Source organism: Lemur catta, chromosome 8, assembly GCF_020740605.2.
Source record: "Lemur catta isolate mLemCat1 chromosome 8, mLemCat1.pri, whole genome shotgun sequence".
Lineage (NCBI taxonomy): Eukaryota > Metazoa > Chordata > Mammalia > Primates > Lemuridae > Lemur > Lemur catta.
The window spans coordinates 31,172,872-31,195,959 of NC_059135.1; the positions used below are offsets into that span (position 1 = coordinate 31,172,872).

The 23,088-nt window shown below is 47.4% G+C and overlaps 1 protein-coding gene across 1 annotated transcript in view; it reads right to left on the reverse strand.

Moving 5' to 3' along the window:
* LOC123643621 (aldehyde oxidase 2) overlaps positions 1-23,088 on the reverse strand; it is a 77,907-nt gene that overhangs the window by 40,066 nt on the left and 14,753 nt on the right. Inside the window, exons 9-19 of the mRNA XM_045559224.1 lie at positions 19,390-19,534; positions 18,285-18,377; positions 14,312-14,463; positions 12,612-12,705; positions 10,035-10,144; positions 8,552-8,736; positions 7,662-7,845; positions 5,863-5,955; positions 4,629-4,798; positions 3,920-4,034; positions 2,291-2,413 (exon numbers count right to left, since the gene is read on the reverse strand). Coding sequence (XP_045415180.1) covers positions 2,291-2,413; positions 3,920-4,034; positions 4,629-4,798; positions 5,863-5,955; positions 7,662-7,845; positions 8,552-8,736; positions 10,035-10,144; positions 12,612-12,705; positions 14,312-14,463; positions 18,285-18,377; positions 19,390-19,534 — 1,464 coding nt within the window. The remainder of the gene's footprint in view (positions 1-2,290; positions 2,414-3,919; positions 4,035-4,628; positions 4,799-5,862; positions 5,956-7,661; positions 7,846-8,551; positions 8,737-10,034; positions 10,145-12,611; positions 12,706-14,311; positions 14,464-18,284; positions 18,378-19,389; positions 19,535-23,088) is intronic.

Sequence of the window (23,088 nt, forward strand, 5' to 3'; positions counted from 1 at the left end):
GTTGAGGGAGAAAACACAAGTCCTTACACATCTCTGGGCCAAGAAAGCCCATTAGACATTGTAGGAACTTTGTTCATTTCTCTGGGTATTTGGCGTAATCTCGCAAGACTCTTTCTAGCCTGTTGTTCTGTGTTTTTTCCTGACTATAACATGAACTGACTCACACATAAAGACTGCGGTTCTGTGGACTGACTTACCAACAACTGATCCTTTCTTAACCTTTCTTTAGACCCAGGTGTTTTTCCGTACTTGAGAATGACATCTGTCTCCTGCATTTGTAGATGCCAATAGCCTCAGATTCCATAACCTTTCGTTCTAATGATGCTAATGGGAACAGCTGATATTTACTGAGTGCTTGCTTTGTTAAGCACAGTACAATAGCAGTGTATTTACGTGCCTTCTCACATGAATTCTTTTATGATCTCTGTCTCTTAGATGAAGAAACTGGGCTCAGAGAGGTTAAAGTCACAGTGCAAATAAGCGATGGAGGCAGTGTTCATAGGCTTGGTTTTCAGAAACATCTTGCCCAATGATGAGTACCTGATTTCTCAAAACAACAGAAAATGAACAATATAGTTGAATTTTTCCTTTTCTGCTATACTAAGATCTTAATAAGTCATCTTTTACATGGAGAAGTATATGCCATACTGTAAATGTGTCATAAGACAGTATAATCTTATTACAACATGCTATATTTAGTAAGCAGTATGTGCCACATACTGTTCTAAGTGCTTTACACATATTGACTCAGTCTTATGACAACCCGATGATGTATGTATCTATTATTATTACCCCATCCTACAGATGAGGAAACCATGGCACAGAGAGGTTAAGTAACTTGCCTAAGGTCACGCAGCTAGTAAGAGGCACAGCTACTATTCAAATCTGGTGGTTTGGCTCTAGGAACTGTGCTTTTAACCAGTACCCTACACTGCCTCTCACATATATAATCATATAAATAAATGAGTGAACAGATGAATTCATCAGCATTGGTCTATATGTCTATATGACTATTTTGTTACCTGCCTTTGTTCACAGAATTTTTTTGCTGACTCTGGAAAGTGCTGCTCTGAGGGAACTCTGGATCTCTAACCATTCTGAGTCCCAGACTATTTCATGGGTGTGTCCTTGGGGTGCCATCTCCCCCTCGAGGAAGATGAGATTACAATGGAAATCTCAAAAGCTCGTATTAGGAACCTAGTGCAACCCAACAAGGGGAGTGAGCCAAGAAAAATGGCCCAGGCCTCTTGCAAACTTGGCAAATGGGAATTTAGAGCAGAGTTGATTTGGTTCAGAAAGATCAAGAAACACGTGGATTTTTTTTAAACACTTTGAATATTGAGCAATGTAGATTGAGTAACCTTTTAGTTATATTTCAAAATGTTCAAATGGTTCACTAAAGCCTTTGAACAGTTTTTAGGGTCTGTCATATGCATACAAACAAGCAAGCTTTTTTCAACTCGCTTACGCTGAACCTGTCTCTTACTGAATTAGAACTTGCAAACCCCAGTCCACATTCGAATTTTCTATTCTCACTCCATTATCTTCCCTGGAAATACCATTTGAATTCCATTATCTAGACCTAGGAATAAGAATGGAAGGTTCTGTGAAATTCCACTACAAAAGTCCTGCTGCTTTTGGGCTCCACCTTGAAAACACTATCATTTATAATATCCATTCTCATCATCTTCCTCAAGTAATAGAGTCCCTAATTCTTAGTGCATACATGGCCACCTGGAATAAAATCTACCCTTCCCTGCTCCCCTTGCAGTTCTGTGTGGAACATGATGAGGTTCTAACCAAAGAGATGTTGGAATGGTTATGCAATGTACATACCTCCCTTTAAGGACTGGGAAGTGTCCTTAAAGGGAGGGGGCACACCCTTCTTCATCATTTCATTCTCTCTGCTGTCTGGAATGTGGACTTAATGGCCAGAGCTTCAGTAGCCATTGTGGACCAAAATGTGAGCTGGAGAATTGAAACCATGCATGATGGAGCGACTAGATAGGAAGCCAGACCCCTGACACATAGAACTCCATAGAAGCCCTGGACTGACCACTGCTAGATTTTTGAATGTGAGAGAGAAACTTCTATTCTATTTTTTTTCCTGTTCCTTGAAGCCAAAGATAATTTCAACTCATACAAGTAATATCTTCCAGAGAAAGCTGATTTTTCTAGAGCAAGCCAGTGACAAGAAAATATTAGATCTCTGAATTTATCTTGCATTAAGATATTTACAAAGTACTTTTGATTCTATAGCCTTAGGGAGAGACCGGCTAGCCCTGCTTACCTGGATAGTGAAGATTACGGGCTCCAGGTCTTCATAGGTGATCTTTATCTTTTCAACTGCTCTCTTTGCTTGTACATCTGTCTCTGCAACCACAGCACAGACGATCTGGCCCACGCAAAGTACCTGTGGAAAGTACACACATGAAGCAGAAAATTCTAGGTGGGAATAGGCTTAGCTTAACCTTACCAGTGGCTGGTGTCTTAGATGTTATTGTTGAACAATAATAACCACATTCGACTACACATGCTTGGCTAAAAATTAAAATAATTTTTTATTGAGAAAATAATTTAAATAAGACAGACAGTTCCACTGGCCATTTAACTCAGTGAACGGAAGCCCCACAGTGGATCTGAGGTTGGCTGTAACCTGAATCTACTCTGTCCTCTGTTGGGCTTGGTTCACATGCGTCACCTTCATGGTAGCATTTCAGAGTTTAAAGATAAGCAAAGTATTTTTTTGTACAATGTGTCTCCTGTTGTGGGCTGAATTGTGTCCCTCAGAAAATGTCATATGTTGAAGCATTAGCCCTCAATGTGACTGCATTTGGAGACAGAGCCTTTACAGAGGTAATTAAGGTTAAATGAGGGCATAAGGGTAAGGCCCCGCTCCAATATGTCTGGTGTTCTTACAAGAAGGAGAGACACCAGGGCTGCTGCCGCACAGAGAAAAGGCTGTATGTGTGAGGACACAGTGAGAAGGCGGCCACCTGCAAGCCAGGAAAGGAGAAAACCAAACATGCCAATACCTCGATCTGGGACTCAGCCTCCAGAACTGTGATACGATAAACTTCTGTTGCCACCTAGTCTGTGGTATTTTATTATGACAGCCATAGCAGACTAACACAGCTCCTAAACAACAGCCAATCTCTTCATCTGACGTTCAGCCAAAAGACCAGTGATTCATTCTGTGGCTGGAGGGGAGACAGTCTGCGTGGGACTCCCTGGGATGCAACAAAGACAGCTCACCCTTCCTGAAAGCCTCCACACACCAAGCCCGCCCCGAGCACTCTGCATGTACTGATGCACTGAAATCCCATAACCACACAGTGCAGTGGGCGCTGTGATTCTTCCCCTTCCACAGCTGATGGGAACCAAGAGCCCAGAGCTAGCGAGGGGAAGAGCTGGAGCGTGAGCCTAGGCAGCCTGGCTTCAAAATCCAAGTGCTCAAGCAGTGATTGCTCAATTAGAATTAAAAGGTCAGAGACAGCAAGAGCAGCTTTATTAAAAACGGAGTGTGTGAAGAGAGGTAGGACATGGGGAGGTCCAGGAAAGGAGGGAGTTCAGTGTCAGTAAGAGGGAGTGGCCATGTTTTTTGTACTCTCCTTTCTAGAGTGTTCTATCCTGATACAGATCAGTTCCTTGCATTTACTCTTTAGATGAGGGTAAATGGACTCAAGAGCTCACAGTGGCAGAACTAGGACTTGTCGCTTTTCTGTCGTAAGTTTCCTTTTACTGTGTTATTTCCTGACTGCAGAAGAGTAGGGCTGAATAAAGATCTTGGGGCATCTTTATCGAAAGGCTTGGCCCTTCTACCTCCCGCAGCAGGAAGCGCTGGGAAGCTGGCTGGAGGTGGTGGCGCCTCGGTGACTGTCCGCATAGAGTCATCTGGGAAAGCGTGTCCCTTACGTACCTCATCTACAGCCAGCAGTTTGTCATCTTCGGCACCATTGGTGCCTGGAACGTCTTCAGCTGTTATCACATCAACCACCCCGGGCAGTTCCAGGGCCTCAGAGAAGTCAATTGATCTGAACAGAAAGAGATATTTAAGAAGTAGACATCAGCAAGCTTTGAAAGGGTGTCAAACCTGAGGGAGGGCTAGAGTATGGCTGAAAATAAAAATATGTGACCACGAATCCAGCTTAGGTCCTGACGAATCCCAATGGACCTGCCACGGAGTAGGGGCCAGGAGAGCCGCTGCTGGGCCAGGAGGTACCACTGTGGCTGCTGGTGGGGGGGGGTGCTGTGGCTGTGGTGAGGGGCATGACGCTTAGGACAGGCCGCTTACCGTGCAGTAAGGAAGTGGGTGTTTTATCACCAGCTGCGTGTCAGCCCTACGACAGTTACTCCTTTGAGCCACACCTGAGGCTGCCGCAGGGAGATGCGGGTTTGTGAGGTTAGGATGGGGGCAAGGGGCCCATGACTGTGATTTTCACTCTCTCTTTCATGATAGTCACTTCCAGATGCTCTCCCTTCCTCCTGCTGGGGCTGGTGACCTTTCGTTCATTCTTTCCATTTCAGGTTCGTTAGGTTTAGGACATTGCAGGAGAATGAGCACATCCCTCCGAGGGAATCTCCAGGTGTGCTTTTGTAAGGCTTTTGAAAGCTTTTCTTTTACTTACATGATTTTTGCATGAGCCCTGCTACTGGTCACCAAAACCATGAAAAGTTCTTTATCCACCACGGGGATGTCATCGCAGAATACGGCTTCTCCGGTGGCATGTTTCAGACCTGACAGGTGCATTATGGGGCGTCCAACTGGATCTTGGGGAGGTTGCTGAGGATCCACACTCTGCAGAGGAAGACAGGTTGCCCCAGAAACTTTAAATTTTCACAAGTGGCCTGGCCAATCACCAACATTCCTGACTGAGAATTGAGAAATTGGATGGTCCACCCAGGGCAGGAAGCCCGGGAGTGGGGCAGACGATGAGTGTGACAATTTGATGATGTAACCAGAATGGGGAATTGTCATTCCAGCTATGTGGCAATGCCTCGGATAGGGCCAACCTTTCACCCCAATGGTGAAGTGGGTGAAGGGGCACCCCAACTTCTCCTTTTGGCATCTTCTTTTCCCCAGTGGTGCTGTGTACTCCTTTCTTTAGGGATCTAGAGCGTCTCCCTGTCCTGTTTGCTTACCTTTCCCATGGTCAACCTGTCCACATGTAAAGTGACCCTATGACAAGGCCTAAAGTGAACACAGTTCCCAGGGTGGGAGGTTAAAATCTAAGCCAGAGCCCAAGTATCACCTTGGTCAGGGCCTCTGGGGCATGGCAGCGAGTCCCACCAGATCCAGGTTAAGGTGTCCTGGCTGCCCCTGTGAGTGGCACAACATCATCACTGGGAGTATAAGGAGATGGGGAAGTGTTTATTCTGGAGCTTTCCTCAGGGAAGATCTGCCTCTGTGTGTGTGTGTGTGTGTGTGTAGGTGGGGTTGGGGAGGGGTGTGCTACAGCAAGAATAAATAACCTTTAAACTGCCCTTCCAGAAATGGTGAGTTCAGTTACGTGCAGGGCTCTCGTTTGCCGACTGGAGGGGAAACATTTGCAGTCAGGGTTGGGAGCTGAACCTTCCAGCTCAGGGCTCTTCTGAGTAAATATTTAAAAAATGCCCAAAGAATATCACTTTGAGGAGGCTATAATTATTAGTCTGCAGATGCGTCAGATTGTTCGGCCTTGGGTCCATCTAGCGGCAGCTCGGGCTGGTCCTCAGATGGCAGCGTCTCCCCGACTCAGCCTTAGCAAAGAGCCAATGTGCTGGGACGGACCAGAAAGTCAGAACTGAAAATCACAGCTCTGGAAAACTTGTTTGCTCACACAGCTCTGGTTTGCAGGTTTTGGTTAAGTTAAACTCACTGACCTGGTACGTTTGGACTCCCTGGGGTATTGTGACTGGGAAATCTTCTATAGCGCTTAGGAATCGGTCTGAAATGTCAGGGAGACACCGGCTGTCCTGAGAGATGAGTCAAAACAACAAAGATAAGCTGGTTAGTCTATTATGAAGCTGGGCTTTGGTTTATGTGAAAATGACTTGGCTAATGTACCCAGGGTGGCCCGGATGACAACATCCACATTACCTCCCAGGGCTCCCTTTCCTTGACTGCTTCATGTCCTCCACCTCCATCACGAGGACCCGACTGGCTGGTTGGAATCTGATCCTCCGGTCCAGTCCGGAGGAGGCAGAGCCCTGCCAGGAGGGAGAGCCCTGCCAGCCAGCTGGGCAGAGGCAGGAGAAGCAAGGAGGCTAAGGCTGGATGAGCCATCCCAGAATAAGCATGAGTCTGTTATATACAAAACGGCCCAAATCCTGTTTTTGTCCCTGCTTTTCTTGGAGAGCAGTAGAATTAGGAAGGCTGCTCTGGGTGTCACTGAAGCCCATCAAGTGTCTTGATTCAGAAATTAAACTGCAGCAAGGACTATCCCGGTGAACACAGTTGGCGAGGGTCTTTGTCTGCGACAATGAAAATCAGGAATGGCAGGCTATTGGGATGGCGTGGTTGGGGAATGGGGGTACAAGGTAGGGGGAGAGCTGTAATCATGGTCAGGGCAGGGGAGGGGGCAGAGGGGGAGAGAATGTTTTGCTTTGCTTAGCTTACCCAGCAGTTTACAACCAAAAAATCCAGAAAGCTATTTAAATTTTAGCATATACATCAGTTTTGGTCTTTTTGAAAAACAAAATTTTATTTTGTATTTCATATGGAGTATAAAATTCCAGGATAGACAACATGAATCCACAGTGCCACAAAGCAGAAGAGCAGTTGTCTGTGCAGTGGTGGGACAGTGACAGAGGGCACAGGGTACTCTTGGAGCTGATGGAAATGTTGTAGACCTAGCATGGGGTGGTGGCTACCCAGGTACACACATTTGTCAAAACGTGCTGAATTTAAATGGAAGTATTTTGTTATATGTAAATTATACTTCAATAAAGGTGATTTTAAAAGAAAACAATCGCGCACCTGATGCAGGGGCACCGTGATGTTTCAGTGCTCAGGGCAGGCAGTGAACTTGCTGAGCTTCATGCAGCCCTTCAGGGCTGGACCCCAGAGAAGGGCTGGCTGGGGACGGACAAGGCCTGACTCAGAGCAAGGGACGGGAGAGCAGGAGTCTGTGCCCAGGGTGCACACAGACGGTTGCAAAGGCAGTGGCAGAGCTGTGAGGTCACAGCTGCAAGGAGCACAGAAAAGCAAGATGTCGTGGGCTGAATTATGTCTCTCTCAGATTTTGATATTGAAGTCTTCTCAGTACCTCAGACTGTGGCTTTATCCAAATAAGGTAGGGCCTTTATTACGGAGGCAATCAAGTTAAAATAAGGTCGTTAGAATGGCCCTAATCCAATATGACTAGCGTCCTTATAAGAAGGGGAAATTTGGACACGGGTGTGCACACAGAGAGAACTCCACGTGAAGGCAGAGACCAGGGTGACGCTTCTACAAGCCAAGGAATGCCAAAGACTGCTGGAAAGCTACCAGAAACTAGAAGAGAGGCCTAGGATAGATTCTCCCTCACAGCCCTGGAAACAACCAACCCTTCTGACACCCTTAATCTGGATTCTAGGATTCTAACCCCAGAACTGTGTCCATTTCTGTTGTTTAAGTCACTCGTCTGTGGTTCTTTGTTTAGTAACCCTAGGAAACTGTAACAACATACCAGAGTACTTACAGGCACAGAGAATAGCTTCACTAGCTTCTTCAGTTCCTGCAAAACCTCTAGGTAGAATTTGAAGAGGAAGCTGACTACTAGGGTCCTCTTGAATTCCACCTGGCCACCAGGAGCTGAGCCTGGGAGGGAAACCTCATCCAGCAGCAGCCTGCAAGCCTCATCCAGCATCGGCTCGTTCCAGTGCCTAGCAGGGCGGGAGCAGGAAGGAACCAGTTAAAGGGCAGTCTCAATTGTGTGGCATGAGCTAGATATAGGATGGTGACATTTTAGAGACCCCAGAGTTTCCTTTTTTGAGTTGGAAGGGAACTTAGAAATCTCCTAATCAAGCCCCTTAGGGAAACCAAGACATGGGGAGGTTGCATCAAGTAGCCCAAGGGTCACGGCAGGGTGAGAATGGAACAGGTTCCGTTGCACCATGAACATGGACACGTTCCAGAGCCAGACGTGCTAGAACCAGGTACTAAATAAATAGTCCCTTAGGGCCACTCCATTATGAACTGGACAGGACTCAGACTTGGGTCCTGCCTTTGCAGAGGGAGCAAGGAGTGCACCAGCTGTGCGGGTGTCAGGTGCCACTCGGACCCTGCCCAGTGTGGGTTTGCCGGGGTGCTGATCTGCATGAGGGCATAAGGGCCAGATGGGAAAAGCTCACCTGCTGGCTCAACTCAGGCCTGGGCTATTTTTATTGTATCCCTCGCCCAAAGAGTGGCATCTAATTAATGGAAGTTGAATAAGGTTTAATTCACCCAGGAAAATTACAGAAAGAACAAGCAATGATTTTCACGTAGGAGTTTCCATCCTTTCAGGGCTTTCCCGACACTTGCCAGAGCCAAATTTCCATGTTTTATTCAATGGCAAGTTTCACCCTCGCGGTGCAGGGCTCTGCTTACCTCCCGAGGAGCTGCTGGCAGGACTTCTGCAGGCTGACAGTGGCAGCAGCGACGCCCCCGTAGGCGACGCTCAGGGCCTCAATGCTGTCTGTGCCCTCTTTGAAAAGGACTCGCATGCCAGCACTCACGTGGGCCAGGGCACTCTGTTGGCACTGAGCCTGCCGGAAGGCTGACACAAACTCCCACTGTGGAGACAAAAACCACTGGGTTACCTGCTATGTCACAACTAAGAGCGTGGTTTATGCTTCTTGGTGTCACGAATTAATCACTTAGACTCAATCTAAAGGGACCCAAAGAACGGTGGCACAGTCACAGGACACCATGGCTGCCTTCTCGTTCGAAGTGAGCATGGCGTCCTCCCCGAGGCCCGTCCCCAAGGCCCTGGCACCCTCAGGGAGCAGGAACCACCGTGCGCTTTCCCTCTGAGGCCAGGACCCTCTGCACGGAATGCTGTGGAAACACTTCTGTGCACGTGTATTTCCGGGTGCCGTCCCTTCCAGTCTCCAGACCCTGTCCCTGTGAGGAGGGGGAGCCCTGCTAACACGAGGGCTTTTAAAGGTGGTTTGCGTAAAGTATGAAGGAGACCCACCCTATTTCTCGGTTTGTAGAAATGATCACTTTTCCATTTGGCAAAGCTCACAAGGGAGCCCGACAGAGCTTTCCAACAGCTGACTGGGGACCCTGGTGTCAGCAGCAAGAGTAGGGGGGCCCTCGACCTCGGGTGTGCTGAGGTGGGGTCCAGGACCATGGCCTGCGCCCCTAAGCGCAGTTCCATCTGCGCTGCCACCAAGGGTGCCCCTGTCTGAGCTTGCCCATTTTTCTGTTGCCTTTACCCAGATTTGAGTGGGAACACATTTTAAAGTTTTCATTCTGAGGGAAAAACTAACGAAGACCACACATGGCCGAAAGCATACCTTAACGCAAGACTTCCTCCAAAACCCAGCTGCCTCCTGGCTCCTGCTTGTTGTGAGTGTGTGTGTGTGTTGAACACCTCTTTCTGGGAAGACTGACCTCTTGGATTCAGGTACAGCTTTGGGAGAGGCACAGGGAGCAGGGAGTGTGGACAGAAGGCCACCTCCGTAGTTGGCTGGGTGGCCATGTCAACCCCAGGGCTCCTGGGTTAGCAAACATCTGGAGGCCGTCCTGCCCCTGGGAACTGTTGGGGGCGTCTAGAGTGGGCAGTGGGGAGGCCGAGCCTCAGCCTCGGTCTCCCTGTGGGTCAGGTGGAGAGGTGCCATTCCGCAGCCAGAGAGCGTCAACCCGCGGACACGAGGGCCGTGACCCAGGCCCGCCGCTGGCCCCACCCCACAGCTGACACAACAACCCACAGCCACGCCCGGAGCTGCTTGCTTGGCTGTCCACGGTGGGGCAGGAAACGGGTTTACAGGGCAGCCTTCCATCTGGTTTTAGATTTCCAAAGATGACTGTACTCAGTTATGAAAGGGGAAAAGTAACTGTCGAAAGCAACCAGTGGCATTCTTACCTTTCGAGAGTGAGGGATGTGCACAGATTCCAAAATTTCCTCTGGCTTAAGGTCCGCACTTGCCAAGCCAGCAAGAAAAGACTCGTCTAGAGGAATCTGCCGCGTGCCTTCTGTGGGAGAAAATGACATTTCTGTAGTAACAACAAGAAAAATGGGATTATTCTGTACTTCTGAACGTTGGCAGTGGAGAAGGAAAGGCCGGTTTTTCTCTGCAGAGCGACGCAGAGGTCTGAGCCCATTGCAAAGTCACAGGCGCTGTTCCTGCACAGGAGCGGGTGGCAGCTGCTTCCTGACATCCACCCTTCCCTTCTCAGCACAGGAGCCCTGTGACAGGTCTCCTGGGTCTCGCAGGCCTGCCAGGCAGGTGCGGTTTTCACCTTTCAGTGCAGAACCCGCTCAGTGCTCATGGTCGCCTGTGAACACCCGTGTTAAGGGCGTAACTGAAGCTAAGTCAGAGCTTGTTTCCACCATTGACCAAGTTTGAATAGTCGGATTTGTTTTTGTTCTCGCTGCTTTTGTCAGCTCCTAAGGCAGATACTTACACCTTTAAAGCAATGTAAACAATTCGCAAAGTCTCCTTCTAGCCCAGCTGTCACCTCTTGGTGATCAGAGCGTGCCCTCTGGCCTTGCAAAGTGGTTTGTGGAGCCACAGGAGGTGCCGTGAGGAGATCAGAGTACGGTCTGGGGACTCTGCCCGGCCCTGATCCTGGCACAGTCTGGCTGTGCTGGTTGGAACGTAGGTGCAGCTGTGAGGGAGGCAGGGGTGCCCCAAAGCAGCCCCCCGTTGGCCTCTGCCTGGCCCTGCCCTGCTGCCAGCCTGTGGGCCGATCTACTGTCCTTGCTGGAGCCGGGGCCGTGCTGGGGTAGAGACGGCTCTGGCTGAGCCGGGGAGGCAGAAACCTTCAGCAGACGGTAACGACCAGCCCCCAGGAGAAGAACACTAGTGCTGCTGCCGCTCCTCCTCCTCCTGCTGCTGGACTGGAAGGTCCTGGATGGAGACCTGGCCATCCTCATTGTCTTGGTGCCCAGAGTCTTGGCTTCTCCTCTCCTGGACTTTGGGGTCACCTGGGGTTGTCCCAGGCCACAGGCCTGGGGGACTGAGCCAAAAGACTGACTCAGACAGCAGGGTGAGCCTTCCCTTCCTCCTCCCATGGCCTTGTGGCCTCATGTGAAGCCACATACAGTGAGGGCCGTGAGGGGAGAATGCTTTTCCTGGGCCACCAAGTCTGTTCTCTACAAGTCTAAATTCCCAGCCAGGAGGGATTGTGTGGCGTTAGCCAGCGAGCACCTCAGGGAGGGGGATGGCAGCCAGGACGCCATTCCTGCTTGGACACACCCTGGAAGTCCACTTGGGGTTGAGATTGCCATCTCCCCCTGGTGCCCCCAGTGCCTGGGACATGTCACCCATAGGAGGTGCATATTAGGGCTGGGGAGGAGAGGCAGGCACGCCCACTGGACGTCAGACCACAGGTTCACAGCTGCTATGGCTTGAATGTTTTGTCCCCTTCAAGACTCCTGTCGAAATTCAATTGCCATTATGACAGTATTAAGAGATGGGACCCTTGAGAGGTGATTAGGCCAAGAGGACTCCGCCATTATAAAAGGGGGAGTTCAGCCCTCTCTTGCCCTCTTTGTCCTTCTGCTTTCTGCCATGGGATGACGCAGCAAGGCGGCCCTCACCGGATGCCGGCACCTTGATCTCAGACTTCCCAGCCTCCAGGACTGTGAGGAAATAGATTTCTGTTCTTTATAAATTACCCAGTCTCAGGTATTTTGTTATAGCAGCACACATAGACTAAGACAACACCCCATCCCTCCCTCTGCAAGCGACCCTGGCTGGGAGCTAGAGCAGATTAGAGATTAGCTGTGTGAAGGGTCCAGCACAGCCTGGCACATGGTTAGCTCCCTGTCAGGGGGGTGTTGGCGTCAGGGGGGTGTTGGCATCCGTGGAGCAGATGGAGGCAGCGCGAGTGCACTGGGCACCCGGGGAGATGGAAGGGTGGCTTAGTGGGGAATGTTCCTCTCAGCCAGCAATTAAAATCAATCACTGCTCCCCCTTCCCCCAGAGACCCACGATGTCTGCATGTCCACTGTGTGTCCTCACCAGACTTGTGGCTTCCTGCACAGCAGCCGGGTGGGGGTGACTTAGAGGGTGCTGTGGGGAGGCCCCAGACTGCACGTTGGTGGAGGGAGGCCTGTGAAGAGGAGGAGGGAGCAGGGAGCTGCCCCTCAGGCCACAGGCAGGGAGCTCACTGCAACCCCACCCTCTCCCCAGCCTCTGCGCACCACCCTGGTGTTTACTGGCCGAGCAAAACACATTAGCTAACATGTGGGCTGAGAGTGTGGGCCCAGGTTGTACTCACGTGTGTGCATGTGTGTGCATGTGTGTGCATGTGTGTGGTTGAGAAGAAAGCACAGGATGCCCTTGCATCAGCGTGCCTTCCCTCATGAGCCTGAACTCCCCATGGTGCGTTGAAAGTCAGGGACCTGGGCTCTTACTTAAAGCAATTCCTTAAAAAAAAAAAAAAAAGACAGAAAGTCTTCAGGAGCTGCTCCGAGCGTTCTGAGAAAGCTTACCTGCTGAGATGAGATTGAGGGTGGCACTGCCCACAGCAAGGATTGGATTGAGGTCCGAGTAGCTGTGCCGGCTTATGATATGTCCCCCTAAGGACTGAGGAGAGAGTTACAGCTCAATCATTCTGTCTCTCAGCTTCTCTACCCCACCGGCACCTGCTGTGGTCCCCTCGGTGGCTGGGAAAGGGTCAAGAGGAGTCTGGGTCAGTTCAGCGAGTTGGGGAGGGCGCCTTCCACTGGCGCCTTTGGATTGAAAGGGCGTTGAAGGCAACGAGCGCTTACCCAACACTGGTGTGTTCCATGTGCTGTCTAGCCTCCTGACACACATTGACTCACTGCACCCTGACAACAGCCCCGCGAGATGCAGGCCATTGTCCCTACTGTACAGATGAAGACACTGGGACACGGGGAAATTAGGCAGTCTGACCAAGGGCCCAGCTAGGAGGCGGTAGGAGAGGGAGTCAAACCCAAGCAGAGGGGCTCAGTGGCCAACTCTGAGCCACACTGGGTCTTGACCCCAGTGCAATGGCCATGGTGCCAGCCACAGAGATGGCACCTGCCTGGAGCACACAGGCTCTCAGCCTCACCTCTTGGGGGCCTCTGAGATGGCCAGGCTTCACTCGGGCCATGTCAGGGCTCTGCAGCACCCACGCTGTTGACAGAGTATGGCCCCTGTGCCTTCCTTGGGGGACCTCACTCAGATCTGATGGAGCCTGTAGCATCTCAGGACTTGGGAGGAAGAGACTGGCCATTCATCTCAATGCTCCCCTCCCCACAGGGTGATGGAACCTGCAAGGACCTCCCAGGTTGCTGTGGTCTGGGCTGGAACACAGGTGAGTATAGGGAACCCCATTCCTCCATGTACAGTTCAATTTCAAAGTTCTTTTGTTTCCCGTGAGCTGGACTCTGCCTCACTGGACTCTCACCCATCGGTTATACTTCTACGCATGTGATCATGTGTAATAACACATCTGACCTCGGGAGTCTATAAATATTTGAAGGCAGCTCTCATGTTCCCTTTGACTGTCCTCCCCACTCCTCCTTTTGGGGTGGTTTCCAACCCCTCATTCTCCTGCCACCATCTCCTTGCCAGGCTCCGGGGTGTCTAGTCAGAGCTCCCGACTGGGGAGAGAACATTTGGGAATCACGTGAGAACTTTTTCAAAGGAAGTATGTCTCCCTCCAGCTTCCCACATCCCAAGGATTTCTAGTTCATCCTTTGGAGAATGTAGGAGAGGGAGCGCGTGTATTTTGAAACGTTATGTCTCTTCTGTTTTCTTCTGTGGTTGAAAACAGCCAGACCTGAAAGTGCACTTCTCAGACTTGGGCATTATTCTCCAGCTGTGGTTTGAACAGTCCAGAGTAGAGGAGGCTACCCTCCTTGTTTTAGACACTATACTTTCACAAATGCAGCCTAAGACTAAACTAAGTTCATTGACAGACTTATTATGAAATTAGCAAAACCAGACCCTCCTTTTCACACCTGTGTTGCTATTTAGCCACTCAATTGAACTTGATTTATAGTTCTCTTTTAATATTTTATTAAATAATGGCTGTTAATTTTAAATATTTATTTATTGTGCCTATTGTTTGAATCTACTGAGATCTTTTTGCATACTGATTCTGCCAATGCATATTCCAACGTTTCAGTGAGATTAAGAACTAGGTGAAATAATTGAAAAAGACTGGAATCAGGGGACGTACTGCCGTATTCCGGATCTGCGGGCCTGCCAGACTCTTCAGGTGCTTCAGGAGGGCTCGGTACGTCTGAGTTTTTTCCTCTGGCAGCTCGGATAGCCTCTCAGCCAAGATGTCCTTCACCTGGGCCAGGCTGCAGCCAGCACCTATGGTCAGTCCTGGAACACAAATTGCTTTCACTGGTGATGTGGGAGGAGCAGCTGAATTGTAACCATGGCAGGGCCCAGGGCCTCAGTGTTCAGCTAGTGCAGTGACCATCCACGTGGGCTGCACAGAGAACCACTGGGAACTACCAATAGCACCAGATGTCCCACTCCAAGATCAATTAAGCCAGAATCATTGGAGCTTTAAAAAAGGCTCCCCAGGTGGTTCTCCTGTGCAGTGAGGGCTGAGAAACCCTGAGCTGGCCCATGCTCTTCTTGGGAGAGATGCAAGGAAATAGAGGCTAGAGAGAAGGAATGACAGTAGAAACTTGCAGGTGGCAGACCCTACTAGAACTTTCCATGACCCCCTCCTGACTGACCTTGGTGAAGCTATGCAAAGTTGCTTTGTGATTAATGGGGATAAATCTGACGGCATTAAAATAATGGCAAAGTTCATTCAATTCCCTAGGTTGTCTAAAATCAGTGATACTTTGATTGCAGATTTTGCACCTGATACTCAAAATCTTCAACAGTCAGTTTTGTGAGAGGCATTGGTCACTTGGAATGAATACTCATGCAAGGGTGGTTACACTGGGTGTTGCTGGAAGTAGGAAGTTGGGGGTTTCTGTGGAAGGGCCAAGGGAGCAATGGGTGAGCATCTGGGAGGACTGGGGCAATGCTATTTGTCACCTGGCAGGGGCGTAACTCAAAATATTAACAACTGCTGCAGCTATACTTATGAGGATTGGCAGGATATTACTGTGAGCTTCAGGGTTTCTCTTCAGTAGGGATGAAAGGGTTCAGATCAATCTTCAAAAGTGAAGTAGTCGCCCAAACCATCAGGACCTGACTTAGGCAGCCTTTTAAAATTAAACCTTCTCTTCCTGGGGTTTGCAGAATGAAACATTCACATAGAGTTTGATTTGACAGCACTAGTAGGGCTAGTCTGTTTTTATCATTTCTCAGTTTGGGATCTGATTTTTCTTTTGTTGATTAATCTTCAAGACTATTTCGCCCTCCCACATAGTTGTATTTGATCAATATTAAAAATGTACTTGGCACCATACTTCTCCCACCTCTGCTAGCATACTCAACACCCCCACCATCCCTGCTGACTTAACCGTTGGGGGAAACCACTCACTGCTCCTTGTCATCCTTATGCCAAGCAAATCTTGCCTACAAGCAGCTAAACTGTCCTTCCTCCCTGGAATGTCTCAGCCTGTTTCTGTTTCAGCATCTCCTAAAAGGCACTCGGTGACATGGGATCTGAGCCCATCTCAGACCCATCAGCCATGGTCTGTTGCTTCCTTATCCCCGCAGGTTCCTCTGGAGCCTGGCCCTCAACTTCTGCAAAAAATCCTGGCCTTATCAAGCTTGTTTCCTGTTACACAATTCTTTCTCCCTAAGGAGAAGACCCAGAGCCTTATTAGTATAGAAGAAGTTATAAAATTATTATTACTATTAGTATTAAGGTCAGAAGCATTACACAGACAAGCATCACTGCCTCTTACATGACGTAGGTAGAAAAGGGCAGCCTCACACCAGTGGAGAGTGAAACGCCAGCCGTCTGCTCTATTGCCTGAGTCCCCTTAAGAGTTCAAACTCAGTTTGAAGCTAGACAATCCTATTTCCATTGCTCACATTACCACCGCGCTTTGTGCTAGGCAGGATACATTTTGTGCTAGGCCACACAGAGAAAATTCTATTTACTGTAGCTCTATTCATGTTTTATTCCATTTCTGGCCATAACACCTAGCTTTTGTGCAACTGGAAAGAGCTTCAACTTTGATTCTGAGAAAGGGCATTACATTTTAAACTGCATGGTTTTCAGAGTTCATGGGTCCATGGGATAAATATGCAGTGACTTTCTGGAGCACTTACTATACTAAAGATTTTGAGAAGTAAAATGGATGCAGAGCCCAAACATGTACATGGTATGGATGAGAAGCAAAATTTAAACAAACGTTTAAGTCAAAATTATAGCTGTTGAAGAAATTTATTTCCTGGGGGCGCCAGTGTCGGGGAGGGGGCACATCTGGCTCTAGTGCACCCCTCCCCAGCCAGCGTCCTGCACTCTTCTGGGCCTAAGGAAAAGATTGAGGATCACGGAAACTTCCCTGGAAGCCACTAGAGGGTACTCACGCCTTAAGTTTAAGAGGCCCAAAGGAAGGTGCATTGTTTGTTTCCTCAGATGTCAGAATCTGGCTCTACTTTGGCTGCAGAGACCAAAGTGAGCAGTCCATCCAAGTAGCCAGGGGGACGGGCTGTGGGGTGGGCCTGGGGGGTGCAGGGGCAGCAATGAAAAGGATGCCGAGTTGGAAGTGGGAGATCTTGTAACCTGACCACCACTCAGCTTGGGGACCTCAGGCTCGTCCACGTTCCTTTGCGTCTTGGCTTCCTCATCTGTAAGATGAGAGACTTGGGCTATACTGAGGATTTTGAATTGTGCTGTGAAGGGCCCTCTCAGGGACAGATAGATATGGGGGCTCAGGGACAGGAAGAGATGTCTTTCCTTTAAACTGAGCAGCTTATTTTCATCTATTTATTTAAGGTTTGTTTGAGGACAAGGTTGTGGTGCTCAGAGAAGTCTGAAAACAGGGGAATTAAATGATGCGTGGGGTGAAGAGTTGGGCCAGGGCCTCCTGCTGTAACCTCTGCTTGGACTGGTTGTCTATACGCCCTATTGTCTATTATTCCTTCTTCCTCTCCTCTCTCTTCTGCCAACACCAAGCTTTCTGTTAAATCTAAGCACATTTCTCTGTTTCTCTAAATGGCATTCAGGTATGCTACCTCAATTGTCCCGAGACTGAGGCTATGAAACCTGGTGCTGGGCAAAACCTAGGAAGGGTCGCTTCCCTCTCAAACAGGATGGGTCGGGCCAGGCACGGGCGGGTGCGCTGATCTGCAGCACAGTCTAAGTTTGCCTGATGACGGTCAGAGGCCAGGAAGGTGGGACTCCTGGATGGCAGTGATGCAGCCATGGTGGGTCCCCTCTCTCTACCACGGACCCCCACAAACGCATGGTGACCAAGTCAATCTTGACTTAAGCTTTCAGTTCAGTCAACCTCCCTGTTGCTTAAGTTAAGGACATCATCATCACCCCTGCCTCCCACTGCATTCAAGTTTCTGACCCACTCATTCATTCATCTTTCCATTAATTCATTCATCAGCCATTGACTGAGCACTTACATGCATCCATATAAGGGCTAGGGGCTTGGCAGATGAAGAAAGGAGTGAAATAAGGTTCCTTCTGTTAGAGGGTTTGCCATGCATCTTGAATGCCAAGACCTGCATGTTTTCTTCCTACTTCATGAGCTCCACCTTGCCTGGTACAAGTACTCTGCACTAGCAGGCTCTTCAGGGTGCGGTAGGTGACCAGGAGTGCTTGCCCAGCAAGGCCTTTGTCCTACTTGGACCCTTATCATGTCCCCATGAGACACGTAGTATGTGAGCACCAGGTGATTTCTCCTACTTTGCCCCTGCAAACATCTCCCTGCCATGGTACTGACTGTCCCGCTGATGGACAGCATCTGCTCTCTCTCGCTATCATCCTGTCAAAGTGACACTGCAATTTTATTATCTCTGGGGCATCATGGCATTTTATAGGCAAGCATTCTGCAAGTGACTGCAAGGTCTTGAATGATATAATTTGGATACTTCATATTTCTTGAAAAGATTTTGACAGTAAAGGTTCATGGTGGAGGTGTAACATCACATTAGAAAAATGATGAGGAGTTGGAAATAGGCTGGACAAGGTAAATGAATGAGGAGGTTGTGAGTTATTTGGTGAGTGGAAGTTTAGTGTAGGCATTGCTTCATCGACACCAGGAACTCACCTTCACTTGTTTTAGTCACCATGGTCAGCTCAGAGATCCGGGCAGGACAGAGGAGAATTGGGTGAAATCGTCCTTGAGATTTCATTGCAGGTCCTGAAGAGTAAATATATTTAGAGACAGTTAAGAAACAGAAAATGCCCTTTTTTTTTGCAATGAAATTTTCTCATAAAGACATTCATATACAAATTTTAAAGATTGACAATGAATATGTATAGATGTGAAAGCAGTGGTCACGCACCCTTGCCAAGTAAATTTATAGAGTGAGCTTTCTCAATATATGTATTTATTTACTTATGTACTCACTACATTTATGTAAAAATGGGAAATAAAAAGGATGACAAGCTCTTAAAGCACTCTTGCCTACAGGCGCCAGGAGACATATAGAAGAATATGTGTAATAGCCAAAACTTGGAAACAGCTGGAGCTGTTTCAACAAGCCGTGTTTCAGCAATAGAATGGGTGAGCGGATTGTTCCACACTCGTACAATGGATACAGCACAGCTGCATGCAACAATGTCGGTGAATCTCAGGTCAAGAATTTTGAATCAGCAAAGCAAATTGCAGAAAAATAATACAGTGTCGGTCTATGGGAAGTTAAAAAATATGCAAAACTAAATGACATATTGTCTAGCAATTCAAATATATTAATATGTGGTAAAATTATAAAAATAAAGGAGACTGGCCAGCACAAATTCAGGCTAATGAGTACCTTCGAGAAGGAAGAGAAGGCCCACGGGGCTTTCAAAGTTCTTGATAAAGCCCACACGCTTAAAGTGGGTGTGGGTGGTAAATGAGTGTGCATTGTATTGTTAATATCTCCACACATATTTTATAAAAATCCCTTATGTTTATTAAATATTTAATAAAAACAAAATTGAAAAGGACGTGATAAATCAAATGATTAAAAAACCCTCTGATACTTTCCTCCCACACCTCAAGGGATCGCCCTGCACACTACCAGTGCATCTGCACATCCAGCTTTGGAGACCACTGGCTTTGTTATAAAGGATGAGGTTTTCATCCCTCGGAAGTAGTTTTTGTAGCCTGAGAACAGGAAGTTCGGCTCAGCATTAATGGTGGAACTAGAACCGTTGTGATCACTCACCCAGGGAGGTGTTGCCCAGGATGAGAGGGGCTTCAGGGTGTTTCACCTTCAGCTCCAGCAGATCCTTGAGGGTCCCAGGGGAGATCCAGGTAACTCTCTCTCCATAAAAGGTCAGCGTTCGTTTTTCCGGGTTCTCTGCCATCCTCTAAGTGCAAATGGTAAGTACATGTGCTCGTGTGCACACCTGTGCTCCTGGGTTATACGAGGTCTCATGGGCAGATACTTCTAGAGAGATTCCAGGGGTTCTGGGGTTTGTTTGCCCAAAAAGATACTCACTACACCCATTGGCGGGCAAATGCTTGAATTTTATAATTAGATGGCTTTTGGGGGGCAAGTGATAACATAAGCTGGCACCTGTCATTGATCATTCAGTATGGATTAATTTAGCATACTTTAGTCCCATGGCTTTAAAAATCATAATTATACTAATGCTCCTAAATTGATGTTTTCAGCTTGGATTTTTCCTGTGAAATCCAAACTCATATCTGGGGGACTCGATTTTACCTCTTAAATGTGAAATAGGCATCTCAAATTTAATTTGTCCAAAACTGAGCTTCTTATACCCAATCTCCTTCTAAGCCCCCTAAAAGAAACCCCAAAAGGAAAAGTTCTCTGTTCCTCAGGAGGTCGTCCCCATCCCCCAAAATGGCGACATCACACTTCACCCTTGGAGCTGTCCAAAGCCCCGCGTCAGCTTTGACTCCTCTTTCTCTTCCACACCCACATCACATCCATCAGCAAATCTTGTTGGCTTTTCTTCCAAAATATATCCGGAATCCACTCGCTTCTCACCACCTCCACCCCAGCAGCCTGGTGCAGCCTGGCCCTGCCACCACCAGCTCTCCGGATGGCAGTAGTCCCCTGACGGGGCTCGATGCTGCTTCCTTCCCCTCTGCAGGCCACTCTCAATGCGGCAGCCAGACTGAGCCCATCTCAACTTCAGAAAGAGCACGTCTGGCTTCCTCTGTCCAGCCTCCCAAACACCTTTTCATCTCAGGCAGAGTAAAGGCTGAGCAGCATTAAGCTCAGCATGGCCTGCCCTGCGCCCACTGCCCCCACCGCCCCCATAGCTCCCTCCCACCTCCCCTCGCTCACTCTGCCCTGCCAGGCTGGCCTCTGCTCTGTCCCTTCATCAGGACAGGTGTTCTCCCTCCCTCAGGACCTTTGCACTTGCTCCTCCTCCTTACATTTTCAGCTATGAGGGCTGCTTCGCTTCCTTCCAGACTTTCTTCAAATATTACCTTCTCAGAGAAGTCTTCTCTGACCAGAATATTTAAAATTGCAACTCCCTGCATCCTATCCTCCTCTGTTTTGTTTTTTTCCTCCTTAATACTTCTCACTTGTTAACACACTGTGTCTTTTATCTATTATTTTGCTAACCGTCTCTCTCTCACCAGAGTGCAAGCTCCTGGAGGGCAGGTCTTTTTGTTAGTTTTTTCCCTGCTGTCTATTCAGTACCTAGAACAGAGTCTGATAGAGGGGTGGGGAATGTGTGGCCGTAAAGCCACGTGCGGCCTTCTAGGTTCTTAAATGTGGCCTTTTGACCAAATCCAAATTTTTCAGAACAAATCCTTTTATTTTTATTAACACATTTTTGCTCATCTTTTATATTTTTGTTTTTCAAAAAATGAACATATTTAAAATATGAAAGAATAAAATAAGTTTCAATGAAATAATCCTCCTAGATTGACCAGCCCAATTAGAACATTAGTCAGCCATAAAGGCTAAACTGACGACTCCTACACTCATGATTTAGTTCTAACTTCCCCTGCCTGCCTGACACCACTACCACACAAGGCTGGTTGGTGAGAGTTTATGGGGGTCGAGTACGCCAATCTGTTACCAGCTTTTGAGAATGGTGCACTGCGTTTCTGTTTGAAGTGGAATTTGTGAATAGTTGCACAGCTCAACAGTATTTTTTAATTCTGTCTGCTTAACAGCTCATCATGTCAAAGAAAACCAAGAAAATGCTGAAGGAAGAAAACAGATTTTTAAATAAGGATTGGGAATTGCAATACTATCTTGTTTCTGCTGAAGATAAGATGATTTGCTTGCTTAGCGATGCTGCAATATCAACATTAAAGAAATTCAATGCTCATCAGCATTATAACACTCATAAGGATCACAAATATTTTAAATTAGAGGGAGAGGCGTGAAAGGTTGTATTACAGAAATTAAAAGATGAAAAGCAAAAGCAAAGACAATTCTTTCAAGCAGCAATAAGACCTGGAAATAATGACACTGAAGCAGCTTGTAGAATGGCTTATATACTCGGGGAAAAAAAGGGAAGCCATTCAGTGATGCAGAAATTGTGAAAGAATGCATTGTCAAAGTTGTAGGATGCTTAGACTCCTATAACATTTCAAAGTACAAACAACTACCTCTTTCAAGGAGAATCATAACCAATTGGCAGTAGGAATTAGCCTTCAACTTAACAGAACAACTTCATGCAATACTTCAAAAGGAAAATATATATTATTCAATCACTTTGGATGAATCAACTGATACTACTGACTTGGTGCAGGTTTTATACTTCATTTGGGTCATAACAAAAGATTTTCTTTGCCGTGAAGACTTACTCATTTTGGACACTCTTGGGAACAGAACACAGGGAATAGGTATCTTCAACAACTTTCAAAATAAATGTTATGAAGTTGGACTGATCTTGGTAAATTTAGTGAGTGTATGTACAGACAGTGCATCTTCCATGACAGGAAAACACGAAGGGTTTATTGCACAGATAAAAAAATCATTAACAGACCTAGATGCTCTGGTTTCTTTTCATTGTATCTTGCATCAGCAAAATCTCTGTGCTAAAGCTACTATTTTAAGTGACACTTTGCAACAAGTTATAAGTATTGTTAACTCTACCGGTGCCAACAGCATCGTTAGTTTCGTAGCATGTTAAAGTTGAGCGATGAGGTATTAAGTGTGCATTTGCCATATCATTCTAAAGTGCATTGGCCATCACAGGGACAGGTGCTAGCCAAAATTTTACCTCTGCAAGAATAGATAGTTAAATTTTATGAAGGACAGAATCAGCAATGTAAATTATTGAAAGAAGATTTCTATAGGAATGCAGCATTTCTGTGTGATATCATGTCAACTCAAAACGACTTGAATATTTCTTTGCAAGGATGAAACTAAGTCTATAGATGATATGTGGCAAAAAATCCAAGCATTTTGAAAAAAGCTATCGTTTTTGAAAACAAATCTTTTTCAAGAGGAAAGTTTGGATAAACATTTTCCCCAGTTAGCAAAGGTCATTGATGAGCAGGATGATATATTCAAATCATTTGAAGAATACATAGCTCTTACAAACCTATTAATTGGAGAATACAATGAAAGGTTCACTGACTTTGAGAATCATGACATCACACTCAAATTAACATTTTAGCCTCACCTAGCTGATATCATCAAGGCACCTAAAGAACTACAGGTGGAATTGATTGAGCTTTTAGTAGATTTTAAAGTCATTGTCTGATGGTAAGAAAGATCCAATTGAAATATGAAAAAATGCAGAATACTCACACCTTCAGCAGCATGCCCAAAAAGTGCTTTCTTGCTTTTCAACCACTTATTGCTGTGAATCTGTATTCTCCTACCTAACCCAAATCAAGGTGCCCATAAGTTCACAAATGACCGATACCCATCTAGAGGGTCAATCGAAACTGCGGGCACCCATGCTGCAACCAAATA